The sequence below is a fragment of the Tachyglossus aculeatus genome, chromosome 11, assembly GCF_015852505.1.
Source record: "Tachyglossus aculeatus isolate mTacAcu1 chromosome 11, mTacAcu1.pri, whole genome shotgun sequence".
NCBI lineage: Eukaryota > Metazoa > Chordata > Mammalia > Monotremata > Tachyglossidae > Tachyglossus > Tachyglossus aculeatus.
This window is the reverse complement of record NC_052076.1, coordinates 483,614-500,740: the sequence shown is the minus strand read 5'-3', so window position 1 is coordinate 500,740 and position 17,127 is coordinate 483,614. Positions and strand designations below refer to the sequence as shown.

The 17,127-nt window shown below is 50.3% G+C and overlaps 1 protein-coding gene across 1 annotated transcript in view; it reads right to left on the bottom strand.

Moving 5' to 3' along the window:
• GRAMD1C (GRAM domain containing 1C) overlaps positions 1-17,127 on the bottom strand; it is a 59,112-nt gene that overhangs the window by 23,115 nt on the left and 18,870 nt on the right. The window contains 7 exon segments of the mRNA XM_038754117.1: positions 1,117-1,249; positions 2,762-2,880; positions 8,042-8,122; positions 8,401-8,454; positions 8,456-8,497; positions 9,240-9,343; positions 12,154-12,238. Coding sequence (XP_038610045.1) covers positions 1,117-1,249; positions 2,762-2,880; positions 8,042-8,122; positions 8,401-8,454; positions 8,456-8,497; positions 9,240-9,343; positions 12,154-12,238 — 618 coding nt within the window.

Genomic DNA, 17,127 nt, shown 5'->3' with positions numbered 1-17,127 from the left:
CCACCTGGGCACACACTAGCGTTCGCTCTCTGGACTAGGAAGCCCCACTCGCCTCTGGCCTCAAGCCATCCTGGTTGCCCAGACGCCGCTGTGCTCGAGCTGGTCCGATGGCAAGCAAGGCCCTCGGCTCAGGGAATGGAGCCAGAGCAACCCTGTGACCCACCTCAGAGCCTGAAGTGGCTTGACCCAATCCCACTGGGGTTCGGGACTCAGTTTATACGCCTCCTCCTGCTTCAGTCAGGCTCCCTCAAGAACGCAAGCCACCTTGGAAAAGGAGGTGAATCCCAAGACCATTCTTAGAAATAAAGCATTGGCCAAGTGCCAGGCCTTGCTCCAACTGCCCTCCTGCTGCTGCGGCCACAGATCAGGATGGACCCCCTGGACGCGCCCAGTGGTGACTTGCCCTCGAGGACTCCCTGGGTGGTGGGCCGCACGCGGGCGGTAGGAGACAGGCAGAGAGAGTTGAGACTGGAGGCAGCACTTTGCTCAGCCTGTCTCATGGCCTGGCGAAATTGACACCCAGTGGGGAACTTGATACCCATTGTGAGACAGCTGGAAAATAGAGCCGCTGGCCCATCTTACAGCTCCCCGGACAGCGGGCGGATCCAAGCTGGGGAGAGGTAGTGAGGGTCATTCCGGAGGGGACTCCTGCACTGAGAGACTTTCTGGGGTACCTATGGCCAACCCGCAGGCTCCTACCACTTCACCGCCCACTCCCGGCAATAGTGCTGGAGCTTCAGGGCACCTTGCTCCCTGCAACCAGGCTGGGGAGGCGACCTACTCAGATCCCAGGCCTGGAACATGCAGGCAGGTGGGGTGTTGGCTGGTTGACTGATTGCTCTGGCCAACAAGGACATTACATGGGGAAACCCTGCTGTGCCAGAGGAAGGAACCCCATTATCCTTCAAAGGCAGTTTATATCCACTTCTGCAAATAATCCAGAATCTCTGCACCTGATATTTCTCCAACCATGTGAGTGATAGGATCAGAATATGCTGGAATTCTGCGTGTGCACGTATGTGTGCCAGTGTCTGGGTCTGGGCATGGACAGTGTGGACTCTATAAATTGCGCTGGCTGCAAGGAACCCGCCCTTGAAGCATCTCCCCAATACTCACCCCACTTGGGGAGCCACCATTGGGTGACTCGGTCTCTGGGAACCGCAGACTAGGCTCTCGGGAAAAACTGACGGACTTGGACAGCTTCTCCTCTCTTTCCCCGGATTCGTCAAAGCTGCTCCGCCCCGGAGTCCTACATCGGAATGCCACGATATCAGGGCGGAAGAGCAGGTGCTCGGCCCCTCCCACAGGAGACAGCAGACGAAGCCCCTAATGGCATCAGGCCCGTGGGAGGGGCAGCTCTGGCCAGGCTCCAATCGAGATTTGAATCAGAGTTTCTTCACACACACCTGCACAGGTGTGAGCACCAAAACAATCCTGGATTGCTATGATAAGGGGCAACGGAACAATCCCTGATTGCTATCTATAGGGGAAGCTCGATCAGAACATCCCAAAGCTTGTTTGCCAAGTACCTTCTGAGTGGATGTCAACTTCCCAGTTACTGAGGGAAAGGTCACAGCAGGACAGACGCCAAAGGGGCATCTTTAATAATAATAATAATAATAATGATAATAATAATGGCATTTATTAAGTGCTGACTATGTGCAAAGCACTGTTCTAAGAGCTGGGGAGGTTACAGGGTGATCAGGTTGTCCCACGTGGGGCTCACAGTCTTAATCCCCATTTTACAGATGGGGTAACTGAGGCACAGAGAAGTTAAGTGACTTGCCCAAAGTCACACAGCGGATAAGTGGCGGAGCCAGGATTTGAACCCATGACCTCTGACTCCAAAGCCTGTGCTCTTTCCACTGAGCCACGCTGCTCAGGAATCCAACCAGAGGGAAGGGGTGAGAAATGCTGAGCCTCTGCCAGTTCCCTAACTCCAGCTGTTGGGTAGGGACCGTCTCTATATGTTGCCAACTTGTACTTCCCAAGTGCTTAGTACAGTGCTCTGCACACAGTAAGCACTCAATAAATACGATTGAATGAATGAATGAGTCCGGTGTCCTGAGCCTCCTCCCACCACAGCAGCCCGGTACTCCGAGGCCTCCCCCTGCTCTACGAAACTAGTGCCCTGAGCCTTCTCCCATCCCAGGAGCATAGCACCTCAAGCCTCCCCTCACCCCAAGGAGCCCTGTGCCTCAAGAGCCTGGCACCCCAAAATCTCTCCCTGCCCCAGGAGCCTGGCACCTCCAAGCCTCTCCCAAATTACTTTTTGCTGAGGGCCAAATCCTAAGGCTGTGTGCCCACTCCCCAGACCAGCAGGGCTGAGAGGAAAAGGGGTGAGGCAGGGGCAGCATATTGGGAGACCCAGGAATGCCCCAGCTCCAAGCATCCCCCTAGAGTCCCAAGAGGAGCCGCACAGCACCCCCTCCATCCTTTAGCCACTCCTCGGACGTCCTGCAAGGGACGGGGGCAGTAAGTGGTAGCTTGTCTGGTCGGCCCCTGGAGCAGCCCCTCATCCTTTCCTGGTTCAGCCTGGCCCCATCCGGACTGGTGCTTGGTCTCTCCGGACTCGGAGCAAGCACCTTCCACGCATCCTGTTTACGAACCTCCCTGCCCTGCGTGGAAGGGGAGTCCATCTCCGCCCCAGGGCAGGCAGAACGATGGGACCAGGAGCTGCAGACACTCAGCGGGAAATCCATTCTGAAGCCCAGGCCCAGAGATGGACATCGGCAACCCTTTCCTCTTGTTTCAGCCATACCTGGTCTGCCAGCTCTCCTCTGAGGCCAAGGACAGGTTATCCATCTCTTCTGCATTTAAGCCCAGCTCAGTGCCATAGCTCTGCTGAACCAGCTGCCAGAACTCCTGCTTGGTCAGGTTCTGAAAGAACAGCAGAAAGTCCATCATCGCGTGAGCCAATGTGGAGGCAGGGGCTTCACTTCTCTCGTTTCAGTCCAGAGAACGGCACCCTCCCTCCCCTCTTGGGGCAACCACCACCCACCAACTACCTCTGACGCAGACCTGAAAGCCGAAAACTACATATATTATTCTGGTGCTGGCACCTGAGCTTGGGCCAAAGTCAACCTGCAACTTTTTTGGTCCAGGATGGCAGGTAGTCTGAAAGCACTGCAAATGGCAGCAGCCTACCCACCAACTGCTCAGGGTGAGCACCTCGGGCCAGGCAATGTTGCCCTGGGCCCTGCCCCCATTGCTCCACCCACACTCGGCTGCCTCCCTGAGCGCATTTACCCTCCCCTGCTTCAAAGCCTTATTGAAGGCACATCTTTTCCATGAGGTCTTCCCTGATTAAACCCTCTTTTCCTTTACTTCAACCCCCTTCTGCATCACCCTGACTTGCTCCCTTCACTCATTCCCCCTTCCCAGCCCCACAGCACTTGTATGCATGCAAGTATTTTATTTATTTATATTAACGTCTGTTTCCCCCTCTAGACTGAAAGGTCATTGTGGGCAGGGAATCTGTCTGTTATACTGTCATGCTGTATTCTCCCAAGTGCTTATTTCAGTGCTCTGCACATAGTAAGCACTCAAAAAATACGATTGACTGACTGACTTGGGAAATAGGAATGTGGCCAAGCAATCTTGCTTAAACCGGAGGCGGCCTGGGGGCAGAGCCTGAGACCGGGGTCCGGAGACCTGGGTTCTAATCCCACCCCTTCCCCAGCCTGCTGTAGGACCCCGGACAAGTCACCTGACTTCTCAGAACCCCAGTTTCCTCACTCAAAAAATGGGGTAAGAGCTAGGCCCTTCCTCCCTCTTATACTGTGTGTGGGAGTGGGGCCTGGGTCTCACTTAAAAATCTTGTATCTACCTCAGCGCTTAGCACAGAGTAAGGGGTGACTGAATAAGTGCCATCATTACTGTCATTAGAGCTCAGGGAACTCTGTCACCCAGTAAATGCAAAGGCTAGTGGTTGGCAAAGCACGACCCACTTGCCCAAGGCACCAAGAGATCACGATATATCCCATTCTCTATGGCTCTGGTTGCAGATGAACTCAATCCTGGACATATTTCCAGATGTGCACACATGCTCAGAGGCAATATCCTTCCCTCTCTGAGAACACCAGCCTGTGGCCGATCTGGGGCCTAGATGCTACAGAACCTGGAACTTTGCCTAGGGAATCCCTCTCTGGAGAGTGACAAGCAAGGGTTTCAGCACTTAGGACCTCTGCAGAGCTTCCATGTGTGCTGGAGCCAACCACCCTTCCTCTTTCCGACTCTTCCCCTCCATGAAATCTCTTCGGCCTGCTCTGCTTTTCCACGGTAGCGGCTCACAGAGCAGGAGAGAGTCGGGATCTAGGGTCCACCCCCAATGCAAGAGGAGTGGCCAAAAGATGGTTCCCACTCAAACTGTCCTGAAATCAGCGGGGGAACAAGACCTTGGACCAGAGTTCAGTGAGTTGCTGGGCCATGAATAAATGTGGCTGCATTTGGACAGAAAGTTGAGTGGTTTGGTGTGGCCCGAGATGCTGAGGCTCCAAATGAACAAAAATCAGACTGGGCCCTGGGACAGGTTGGGGTTGGTGGGTCAGGGGAGTGGGTGTGCAGCTGGAAATGGCCCCTGCTGACACGAAACTGGGGATGAGGGCTCGGATTCCCCAGGGCCCCAGCCATCCCATAGGGATGCCGGATGGCCTGGACATGGGAACAGGGCCTGAGTTGCCAAATTGCCAAATTGGCAATTTGGTTGGACAGGGCCAAATGGCCTTTCTGATTGCGCTTACAGAAAAACGTACAGGGATTGGGGATGTGGGTTTGTTTAAAACGCTCCCTTTGGCCCTGATGTTCCTCTGGGATGTGAGTCCAGATGCCATGCTGGCCAGTTGGCCCATTTGTGGCTGCTTACCACCTCTTGGCAAATTTCCCTTTGGACGGCAGCCCCGGCCTAGCCTCCCAACTCCATCAACAGATAATCAGAGCCGGGAGGGGTCTTTCCCTTGGGATCAGCCGGCTTTAGTTCTGTCCCAGACTGCTAAGGCTCTAGAAACAAAGAGTACATCTACCTGGGAATGGCAGGTGGGTAAGAGGGCAGGCAGCCCCCGTGCCCTTTGGGAGGAGACGAAGGAGAATCCTGCACCTGCTGGAGAAGGCTCGAACTGGCCGGATCACTTTGTGGCCCAAGCAGCTTGGCGTGTTGTCCCCCTCTGCGCTCCTTCCGGCCCTCACAGAGTTCCTTGGGGACCCCAGGGCAGACTCCAAATGCTCCCATGCGGGGGTCCACCACCACTCTTCTAGGGCTTCCGGTTCTGCCAGGTGAAGCTGTTCCTACAGCCCGACCTTCCAAGGGCTCCCTGGCCTCTCTCTGGCCCCGCTCCTACTCTACGGTGGCATCAGCACAATTCTCAAGGTTGCAGGTCCCACCGACAGGCGAGTGCAAAGCTCCACCTTGCTGGACTGGTTTCTAAGCCACTCCTCTGGGAGGATGACAGGTAAACAGGTTCTGGTTAAAGGCACAGCTCCCATTTTCTGCAAGGGGCCTTCAATGGGCCTCACTAGTCGAAGACGCAGCATGTCTGGCCCAAGCTGGGCTGCCGGGGCAACCGCCCTGAGGTTGGCAATGAAGACTCGAGATCAAGCCGGAAGGAAGTTTTTGGTCTTGGAGAGGAGGTCAAGGGAGGTTTAGCTCATCTCTATTGAGCTCACCTCTACTCTGATCTGGCTATTTCAGCAGCAGGGAGGGTGCCTTTGCAATGATGGAATTCTTTTTGGAAGGCTTCCTCCCTCCAAGCTGGCTGGGGTTCCCTGCTTCATTCTTCTTTTCACTCCTTCCATGCCGCCAGGGAGATCGCCAGTCTGGTGAGCTTGGAACATCGGGTCCAGGCTTGTTGGGCCACTGGGTGCAAGGGCCTGGCATCTGTCTGTTCTCCTTGTCCAGCTTCCTGCCCAAAAGCATTCACTGGTCAGGAACATCCCCCTACCCCCAACAGCAACTTGGCTCAACTGCTAATTCAGTCCTTACGAAGGGGAGGAAAAGGCCAGCGCCTGGACCTGGCGGCACCGGTCCGACCCTGAGCCCCTTGACCAGTTTCTGCTCACCACCACCTCCTTGGGGCTCACTCCCAAATCTGTCTCTCTGCCTGGCTGACGCACTCTTCTTCCACCTGTTCTGGGCCAGGCCAGGCTTGGCCACATGGAGCAAGCCGAAGCCCCACTGGGTTCCGCTGGATTCCGTTGGGGGCAGAGCTCTCGGATCACAAACTCGCTGAGAATCAGAGATCTATGCCAGACCCCGGGTGCCACCAGGGCAATCTTCAGATGGCCACCAGGAGTCCCTCACCAAAAACATGTTTGCTTTTTTTTTTCATTTTTCCTTTAATGGTATTTGTTAAGCATTTACTATCTGCCAGACCCTGCACTAAGCGCTGGGGTAGATATAAGCTAACTGGGTTGGACAAAGTCCATGTCCCACAGTCGTAATCCCCATTTTACAGATAAGGTAATTGAGGCACAGAGAAGTGAAATGACTTACCCAAGGTCACACAGAAGAAGACAAATGGCGGAGCTTGGATTAAAACACGGGTCTTGTGACTCCCGGGCCCACACTCTATCCATTAGGCCACACTGCTTCTCAAAATTTGTTAACCTGCAGACTCTTCCCCAGTCATCCCCTTGCTTCCTGTAGTCCCAAAAGGCACTGGGCTGGGGCAAGACTGGTGGGGGTGGGTGTACGGTGTAGGCACGGTCTCAAGTTTTCCTAAAATTCTGGCTTACCCAAAGCTTGACTTCTTTTAGCTCCTGCAAATCCACATGCTGAAACCGGTGCTCAAGAAACCAACGAGTTTGGAGGTATTCCTTATTACTCTTTCAAAACTCTCAAGAAAAAAGTCCTTGAATTTCCACAGCACGTTTTCTGCTTTCCAAAGTGCTTCCATATCAGTGATCTTATCTGAACCTTACCCCACCCCTGGGAGGAATAGGGGAGATGTAGGCGTTCTCATCTCCATTCTACAGGCCCTGTCTAGAGTGGGCCAGTGACTTATCTAAAGTGGCCCAGCAGGCCAGGGACAGAACTGGTGTAGAAAGAACTGGATCTCCTGACCCCCAGCCCCACGCTCCTTCTGCTACACCATGCTGCCCCTTCTGCCAGGAAGCGCTTCAACCTCACTGAGCTGCTTTCTCATTTGGCCGTGATCTGTGGACCCCAGGACTGGGTGTTTCAGCAAATCAGTACCCAGCTCAACATAACATCATGCTTGCGGGGGAAGTGCGTCAAGCGTGATGGGAAGGCAGCCAAGAAACGCCGGAAATGACTCCAACGGAGGCTTGAAGTGTGGATGGTCACAGAAAGGCTGGATGGGGCACTCTCATTGTCCAGTCCAGGGGCCGTGGATGCAGGGTGAGCCATGGACCAATGGTCACTACTTTTCTCGGCGCCAAAGCTCCTACTGGCCAACTCTCAAAGGCATTTGAGCAGCCTTAGGGAATGAAGCATTACTTCAGAAGTCACTCGTTCTGGAACAACCATAAGATCAGTGTGATGGTTGGTTTTAAGCACAGATTCCATGTGCCCTGAGCCCTACAAGGAGACCCACCCTCTCATCTAGCTCTCCTGAAAGGGTTGCCGCCACTTCTGATCCTCTTTGTTAGACAAAAATCTGGTAAAAATACATTGTTCAAATGCCACCAGTTTTTACTTTAATAAAAACACACAGCTGGTGGCCCCTAGCATGCCTTTTCATTTCTTTTCATTGAAACACCTACCTGGTGAAATTACTCTAAGTTTCTTTGGTTGCAGGTTGTCTTGGAATAGACAGAGGCATGTGTGTGTGTGAGAGGGTGAGTGCGTGCGTGCGTGTGTGTGTGTGTGTGTGTGTGCGCACGCGCATGTGCGTGTGGAGAGCACTTACTTGACCCCCCGCACAGGACCTTTCTGACCAACATCATCTGCTGGTCTGGTATCACTTTGCTGCCATTCCCAGCCTGAAGAGGGATCAAGGATTGGATCAGAAGCCGGGCCCAGCTTGTCAGCTCCCAGGCACCCCGGGCACACCTACTGATGTCCGCTGGCAGTAACAGGGCTTACCTTGTCTAGGAGCACGTTCTGCCAGAGTCTGAAGATGCTGAGGTAGCTCCTGTCCCGAGCCCCGAATGATGTAAAAAAGAACTGCAGAAGGAAGGAGTGGCCTAGGTTCAGCATTTTGCATCATGCATTTTGGTCCCAAAGTGGGGCCGGGATTCCCAGAAGGCAGAGAGCACTAGGGGCATGATACATGCTGCTTCCTTAGTTGCACCAGCCCCACCCTCACCCCTGTTCCAACAACTCATCCAACTCCATCCTCCCCCTGGTCTCATATGGGAGCTGAGAGGGCAATGGTGTGGGGATCCCAAAAGATAGGAACGGTGATGGGGGGAGAGGCACCCAAATTGGGATGGTTTCTGCACCTTTTCACCCTCCGTGCCGATCTGGATGGCATTTGGAATGAGCCAAGCAGTTTTTTTCCTTTGTCATAAAGGTGATGTCCTTCAAGGCGATGGAAATCTGGACACAAAAACAGATTTAAAGTAGTTGGAAAAAGCTCCGAGGCCTAGAAATTCACAGTTCACCATCAGGATGGCCAGGGGATGATTACTTCAATGTTCATGGAGACAAATCCTGGCAGACAAGTAGATGACTTTTCCCCAGTCTCTTCCATCATCTCCCTAAGGTTCTTAATACCCATCAGATTATAAGTGGACCAGTGGGAGCGGAAACTGAGAGCAGACAATTGACATCGTTAACACAGCTCTTTGGTTAAACCGTAGGGACTGGAGCTGACCACCGGACCTGCAAATCCTCTCCATTTTAGCTGTCTGACTATAACGGGCACCACTGATGGTAGGACTGCATGGCACCGTTCCAACCTGCTGCAAAGTTTGGCCCTACGAGACCACCTGTTAGCCTGTTTGACCAGAAACATTTACTATGAAGATACATTTCTTGGCTGGTGAAACCCTAGGAAAATGAAATCATTTTGGAGGCAGTGAGGTGATTCGGTAGAGAACAGGAGGGTGGATTCTGGGGAGGGAGGAGGGAAGGGGCGGGAGACAATCTACAGGCCAACCGTGAAGCCAGTTGATTCTGGGCCCAACTCTGAGCTTGGCCCCGAGTCTGACCTAGCGAACACTGGACCCCCCAAAGACACTGGACACCCAGAGCCAACAACCATGGTGACCCCTTGAACTCAGAGAATGGAAGAGAGCCTGGAGCGCTTACGACGAAGGGAAAAGAGAAGATAGCTTACCGTCGTTTCCCATCTGAAGATGTTGCTATAGAAACACAGCCAGTTTTCGGAGAGGTACAGACGCCCTTGAAGCAGAATATCTTTCTGAAGAGCACAGGCATAATCTAGAAACAAAAGAACAGGAAAGATCAAATAGAGGAAATGAGTAACTTCAAAATAATCGATACCCTTTACAAATAAAAACCAACTCCCCCAGGCCGAAAGAAGCGAAAATGACATGAGTTAATAGGAATGGAGCAATTCCTTGGTGTGGACCTGATCTTCACCAGGGGAGGGAGACCTATAGAACTACTCCCCACAGCAACTCTTCTACTTTCTTAAACCGTGCTTTGATTCTGTCTGGGAAGTGACTGGGGAAATTACTGCATCCCTGTGGATAAAAACTTCCATAGCATTCAGGGACCCATCTTTCATTAAGAGTTTCAGAATAAACCAAATTATGTCAATTTTATGTCAGCTCCCAACAGAATATTTCAGATGGTGACCTTTTCCTCACAGATTGTCATTCTGGGTTCTTCAGCTGCTTTAAAACAGCTTCCAGACAAAATGAAAAAATAGATCTGTAAATGGGCAGGACTTTACAGGGGATCTCTATAAAGAAGCAGAAGGGTCTCTCATCTTAACAGCTGCAAATAGTAGGTATCCAGATCCTACCCCTAGACCTGTCCAGAGCCCAGCCCCCGCCCAGGCCCCAAATCCTGCCCCCGAATTCTTTCCCTCCCAGCTGCCCATCGACAGCCTCAAACCCAACACTTAAATACCAGTGTTGGAGCTCACCCATGGCTGTTTTCAGACCTGGCTCATCTAGGGGATGTGGAAAGGGTCTCTGCAGAAAGGCTCTCTCTAGACTGTAAACTCGTTATGCACAGGTAATGTGTCTGCTAATTCTGTTGCTTTGTACTCTCCGAAGTGCTTAGTACAGTGCTCTGTGCACAATAAGGGCTCAATAAAAACCATTGATTGACTGACTGCAGACATAAGGTACCTGGAGCCTCTAAAGCATTGCTGTACTCAAGCCCTCTAAACTGTACGCTCGTTTTGGGCAGGAAATCTATCTGTGATATTGTACTCTCCCAAGAGCTTAGTATAGTGCTCTGCATACAGTAAGCGCTCAATAAATATGGTTGACTGACTGGGGTATGGGAAGGGGCGGAGCAGGGGTGCAGGGGACAAGGGACTGGTGGGGGCAAGAGCAGAGGAAGGGACTCCCAAGGCAAAGGGCAAGCTCCTTGTCCAGGTTCCCCGGGGGCCATCCTCAGTCCCTTGGTCACCCTCAATGGTTCCATGGAGGAAGGGAGGACTGAGGTGTGGGAGTGTGGGAGTGTGGGAGTGTGGGGTGTGGAAGAATCGGATGTGGGGGTGTGGAGGAATGAGCCGGGGGGAAATGGAGTGAGGTTTTGGAGAGGGCTACAGCATTGCCTCTATGGCCTCGGAAAGCCCATTCATTCATTCATTCAGTTGTGTTTATTGAGAGCTTACTGTGTGCAGAGCTCTGTACTAAGTGCTTGGGAAAGTACAATACAACAATAAATGGACACATTCCCTGACCACAACGAGCTTACAGTCTAGAGGGGGGAGACAGACATTAATACAAGTAAATACATTACAGATATGTACATAAGCAGGGCAGCTGACTACAGACCCAACAGCCCAAGTGACCCTGGACACAAATGTAAACTAATGCAGCCTTTAATTCTGAGTTCCGTCCACTTTGGGGACTGTTTTTCATTAAAAATCATTCAGATTTATCATATTTTTAATCATAAGAAATAAAACAAAAGCCAACTAAAATGTTCTACTTGCTGGTTACTGTCAGTTCGACAGATAGATTTTTGTGGGAGTTCTAACTAGAAATCATGTGATTCTGAGTCAAAACCAACTAAAATGACAAACGGACATGTTTTCTGACTGGCAGTTTGTGCTACACTAACTTTTCTTTTACAGAGGGCTGGCAGAGCTATGGGATTACCTCTCTAGTGAGGAAGAAGATGGACTGGCCCTTGTTGGGCCCTCTCCCAAAACCTTAGCACCGGGCTCTGCACTCAGCAAGCCAAGCGCTCGACAAACATCAGTGACCGATGGACTGACTGATCTATCAGATGATATGCCTTTCTTCCTCTGAGCCCTGCTTGGGTCACTGGAGGTGGAGACTGCCACCAGCTCCATCAACTGCAACATCCCAGAGCCCCGGAGTCCTGGAGCCGGGCTTCCTTGTCCTGGTGCCTGGTTTTTCCTCATCTGTCCCACCCACTTTCTGGTCCTTCTTTTGGACTGGGGACCCCATGAGGGCCAGGGACAGTATACCATATTCTCTCCCAGCACTTAGGACTGGGTTTCGCACACCCAGTGGGCGCTCAGCAAAGACCACCGATGCCCGTGGGGCCTGGAGCTGCCCCCAACTCTTCTTGTACCCCAGTGGGCTCCTGAGCTGTGGTGGGAGAGGGTGCAAGGGAGAAGAGGAGAGCCATTTAGATTCATGGGGAAGAAAACTGTTCTTGTGTGTTTAAATTGTACGATTGACTCTTCTTGTACCAACTTGCTCAAGGGTTTCATTTTCTTGGCTCTTCTACACATAAAAGGGCTGCCGACCCTTAACCTGTTATTACTGCTTTCAGAAACATGACACTGGATTGTGAAAGCCACATCTGAATTGTCCTCAGGAAAAATTTCCGGGCATGAATTCTGACCACTTTTTACCTCCAGCCTATTTTCCCAGCTACTACTGGAAATTTTGAAAATCCAGCAACCGCCCCTCCCCACAATCTTGTGAAACTTTATGACGTTTCAAAAGGTGCAGTTGCAGCTTATCCTTAAAAATGTTGGCTGGGACGGGCAAAGGCTAAAACCGTCCCCAGCCTTTCTGTTTCAACAACACCACTGGGGCGATGGAGTTTTCATTGTTGTGTCTTCTTACCAACCACCAGCCTCTCGGAATCAGGGAGATGTGTGAACTGTCTCTTGAACTCCTCACTCCTGTACTTGTAAGTGGAACTGGAAACCTGCAAAAGTCAAAACCAGAAGGTTACGTCAGCATTTTCCAGGTAACATTCCGTCGTCATCATCATTGTTATTTATTGAACGCTTACCATGTGCCGACCACTGTATTAAGCACCTGAGAGAGTACAACAGGGTTGGTAGACATGTTCCCTGCCCATAGCGGGCTTTCAGTCTAGACATGGCTTAGGAAAGCAGCATGGTATAGTAGATAGAGAACGGGCCTCGGAGTCAGAAGGTCATGGGTTCTGGTCCCAGCTCTGCCACTTTTCTGCTGTGACCTTGGGCAAGTCACTTACCTTCTCTGTGCCTCAGTTACCTCATCTGTAAAATGGGGAGTGAACTGTGAGCCCTACATAAGACAGGGACTGTGTCCAACCCAATTTGCTTTTATCCACCTGAGCGCTTAGTACGGTGTCTGACACATAATAAGTGCTTAACAAATACTATTATCATTATTATTAGAAATGAGCTTACCAAAGCCTTGGCCTCATCAATCCCAAACTGTGTTTCAAACTGCCAGAGGGCACTGAGAAAAGGCTGCAGGAATATTCCGCATTACTATGGTGTGGTTCCCACAGTCACCAAAAAATGAGCCATATTTGCTCCAACAACAGTCATGGGGAGGAAAAGGGCGGAACGTGGGCATATTTTGTTGGTAGAATTAAAGAGGCTCCTGAGCTCACTCAAACCACTTTTCTCTAGATCAGCAAGGATCTCGTCACCTAGACTGTATACACGCACATGAAGAAACGCAAGAACATGAACTAAAAAACCAACGTGCTTCATTGGCAAAAGAGGGGAAGAGATGTGATAGTGTGCGTCACATAGAGATGAGCACCTACACACATTCTGGATGGAGAATGGAATGGGAGTTTAGGGGAACAAAGGGAGGGGACAGAAGAGAGACCACAGACTGCTTGCTAGATGAGGGATGGCCCTGGGATGGGATCTTGAGATGATGTCAGCTTCCTGCCATTGAAAATGAGAATTTCTTTAAAGGAACACCAATCTCGCTACTTACTCTGGATTTTAATCAGTTAATTGCATTTATTGAGAGCTCACTATATGCAGAGCATTGTCTAAGCACTTGGGAGAGTAAAATACAACAGAATTGGTGGACTTGGTCCCTGCTCACAAGGAGCTTAGAGTCTGGAAGTGTGGACAGACATTAAAATAAATGAGGGATATGGACATAAGTGCTCTGGGGCTGAGGGTGGGGTGAATATCAAGTGCTTAGAAGGCTCAGATCTAAGTGCCAGGGTGATGAAGAAGGGAGAGGGAGTAAGGGAAATGAGAGCACTGTCGGGGCAGGCCTCCTGGAGGAAATGTAATTTTAAAAAGGCTTTGAAGATGGGGAGACAAACGGTCTATCAGATATGAAGGAGAAGGGAGCTCCAGGCCAGAGGCAAGAAGAGAGGGGTCGTCAGTAAAATAGATAATAATGATAATAATAATGGCATTTATTAAGCGCTTACTATGTGCAAAGCACTGTTCTAAGCACTGGGGAGGTTACAAGGTGATCAGGTTGTCCCACAGGGGGCTCACAGTCTTAATCCCCATTTTACAGATGAGGGAACTGAGGTCCAGAGAAGTGAAGTGACTTGCCCAAAGTCACACAGCTGGCAGAGTGGGGATTTGAACCCATGACCTCTGACTCCAAAGCCCAGGCTCTTTCCACTGAGCCACGCTGCTTCTCAAGATATCAAGGTTGGTGTTACAGGAGCAAAGTGAGTATGCTTGGTTGTAATAGGAAATCAACAAGGTAAGATAGGACGGGGCAAGTTGACTGAGTGCTTTAAAGCCGACAATGAGGAGTTTCTGTTTGATGGGGAAGTGAATGGGCAACTACTGGAGGCTCTTGAGGAGTGGAGAAATATGGACTGAAGAGTTTTGCAGAAAAATGATCTGGGCATCTGAGTGAAGTAGTAGGGACTACAGTGGGTAGAGATGGGAGGCAAAGAGGTCAGTGAGGAGGCTGATGCCACAGTCAAGGCAGCACAGGCTAGGCACCTTAATCAGCATTATAGCAGTTTGGGTGAAGAAAGGGAGGATTTTAGTGATGTTATGAAGGAAAAACTGACAGGATTTGGGGACAGACTGAATCTGTCAGAATAAGGAAGATGATTTGAGGATAATGCCAAGGTTGTGAGACAGGGAGGATGGTGGTGCTGCCTACAGTGATGGGAAAGTCAGGGGGAGGACAGGATTTGAGTGCAAAGATAAGGAGTTCTGTTTTAGACACGTTTAGCCTGAGGTGTCAGAGAGACATCGAAGTAGAGATAGTGGCATTTGTTTCTCTCCGACGGTGCAGATCTGTTCAGATCTGTCCTCTAAGTATTTGGTATTCACCTCTTGCTCCTCCCCAAAGCTTATGTGTACATTGCATAATTTATTTATCTATGTTTAATGTCTGTTTTCCCCTTTAGACTGTAAGGCTCGTTGTATGCAGTGAACATGTCCACCAATGCTGTTGTATTGGTCTCTCCCAAGCACTTAAGACAGGGCTAGGCACACAGTAAGTGCTCTATAAATACCATTGGTTGACTGATTCAAAAAATACACACAGTAGTGCTCAATAAGGATCACTGAATGATTCCAAAAATACACATTCCTAAGGCTGACCTGGACGAAGCATGAAATGGCATGATTAGGGCAAACTGTGGCAGAATGGCTAAAACCTGCTTTTCCCCGAGTCTCTCCTTTCTCGGAAACAGGAGTGGAGACTCTGAAGCCCTCCAGGAGGGCGTCCGCTCATGCATCCCTTGGTGACCGCAGCTGCCGAGTGGGCACAAACAACCCTTGAGTTTGTCCTGGGCTGATCTAATGAACGGGAAGTTTTTTGTTGTTTTATTTCCCTGAGGGTAGTAGTCAGTCACTCCAGATGCTTACATTCTCCAGCCAATCAAACATCAGCAGAGAGATACAACATTTCCTCCCTTCAAATGTCATGGTACTGGGGAGCTCGCTACACTGTCCTTCACTCAGAGTTAAATGGAAACTGGGCCTTCACTGAATCTTTCCACTGACTTCATCAAAGGAGCAGTATTTGGACTTGGGGGAGACTTTTGTTGTATTCCTATAATACACTGGGGTGAGGGTTGGGGTGACTGATTGCCTGATCGAGAGCTGTGGACTCGAGGGAGAGTATTGGACCTTCTGACGTTAAGGCTTTTGGGAACTCCAGAGAGGTATTCCTGTTCCTCCTCCTCCTCTTCCTCAATCACTCAATCAAATCATATTTATTGAATGTTTACAGTGTGCAGGGCACTATATTCAGCACTTGGGAGAGTACAACAAAACAACAGACACATTCCCTGCCCACAATGAGCTTCCAGTCTAGAGTTCTCCTCCTCCTTACCCAATTCTTCCAACGGGTCTCTATACCCCATTGCCACAGAAAGCATCCACCTAATTTGACCAGGAACACACTCTCTGCTGTTTGCCTGCCTGATGGGAGGGTGAGCTTGAACTTCTGGGTCTGGTCTCATCTTATCCCATTATGCTTTCTGTTCCTTTCTAGGAAACTGTCCGAGAAGCAGCGCGGCTTAGTGGAAAGAGCTCGGGCCTGGTAGTCAGAAGGACCTGGGTTCTAATCCTGGCTCCGCCACATGTCTGTGTGACCTTGGGTAAGTCACTTCACTTCTCCGTGTCTCACCTGTAAAATGAGAATGAAGACTATGAGCCCCACGAACGACATGGCCTGTGTTCAACTTGATTAGTTTGTATCTACCCCAGTGCTTAGTACAGAATAAGCGCTTAGCAAATACCATAAAAAAATGAAAAACGGAAGGGGAGGTGGTGAGAGGGGGAGTTATATGGGTAGGACTGCTTTTAAACAAAGGTTGCTGTTTTCAGATTGAAACTGAAATCTGTTTAGGTTTTTGTTGTCTCCTCAGATCTGTGTTTACAATGCAAATCACTGCCCTCCAGGGACCCAGGTTTCCTGGCATATTGTGCCCAAACCACTACAGTCAAGTCTCAGCTTCCACAGTGCCTTCAGCATGGAATTAAAAAAACAAAGAACCATTACTACTGTGCTGACCTCCAATCAAGAAACTTTGGAAAACTCTCTTCTCACTGCTCAAACTCTTACTCATTTTCCTTTTTAGTCAGATTCAAATGTTACGCTTTTTGATTTTATAACTCTTGAGAAGCAAATAATCTATCAGCCGTAGTTACTGAGTACTCACTGTGTGCACAGCACCCTACCGTAATGCTGAGTACAATAGAATTAGTAGATATGATCCCTTTCCTCCAAGAGACTTTACTGTGTGCAGAGCACTGTACTAAGCACTTGGGAGAGTACACTACGGTAGACTTTGGTAGACATGATCCCAGCAATCAAGTTGCTTACAATCTAGTGGAGTTTACAAACTTCCAATCAAGCAGTATTGGCTTAGTGGAAAGAGCCTGGGCCCAGGAGTCAGAGGATCTGCATTTTAGTCCGGGCTCCGCCACTTGCCAGTAGTGTGACTTTGGGCAAGTCACCGGGAGAAGCAGCAAGGCTCAATGGAAAGAGCACGGGCTTGGGAGTCAGAGGTCGTGAGTTCTAATCCCGGCTCCACCACCTGTCAGCTGTGACATTGGGCAAGTCACTTCACTTCTCTGTGCCACAGTTACCTCATCTGTAAAGTGGGGACTAAGGCGGTGAACACCACATGGGACAACTTGATTACCCTGGATCACCCCCAGCGCTTAGAACAGCACTTTGCACATAGTAAGCGCTTAACAAACACCACCATTATCATCATCATTATTATTTAACTTCACTGTGTCGTGATTTTCTCCTCTCTAAGATGAGGATTCGAATACCTGGTCTCTCTGTTACTAAAACGATGAGCCCCATGTGGGACAGGTTGGACTGTGTCTGACATGATTACCTTGTATCTAT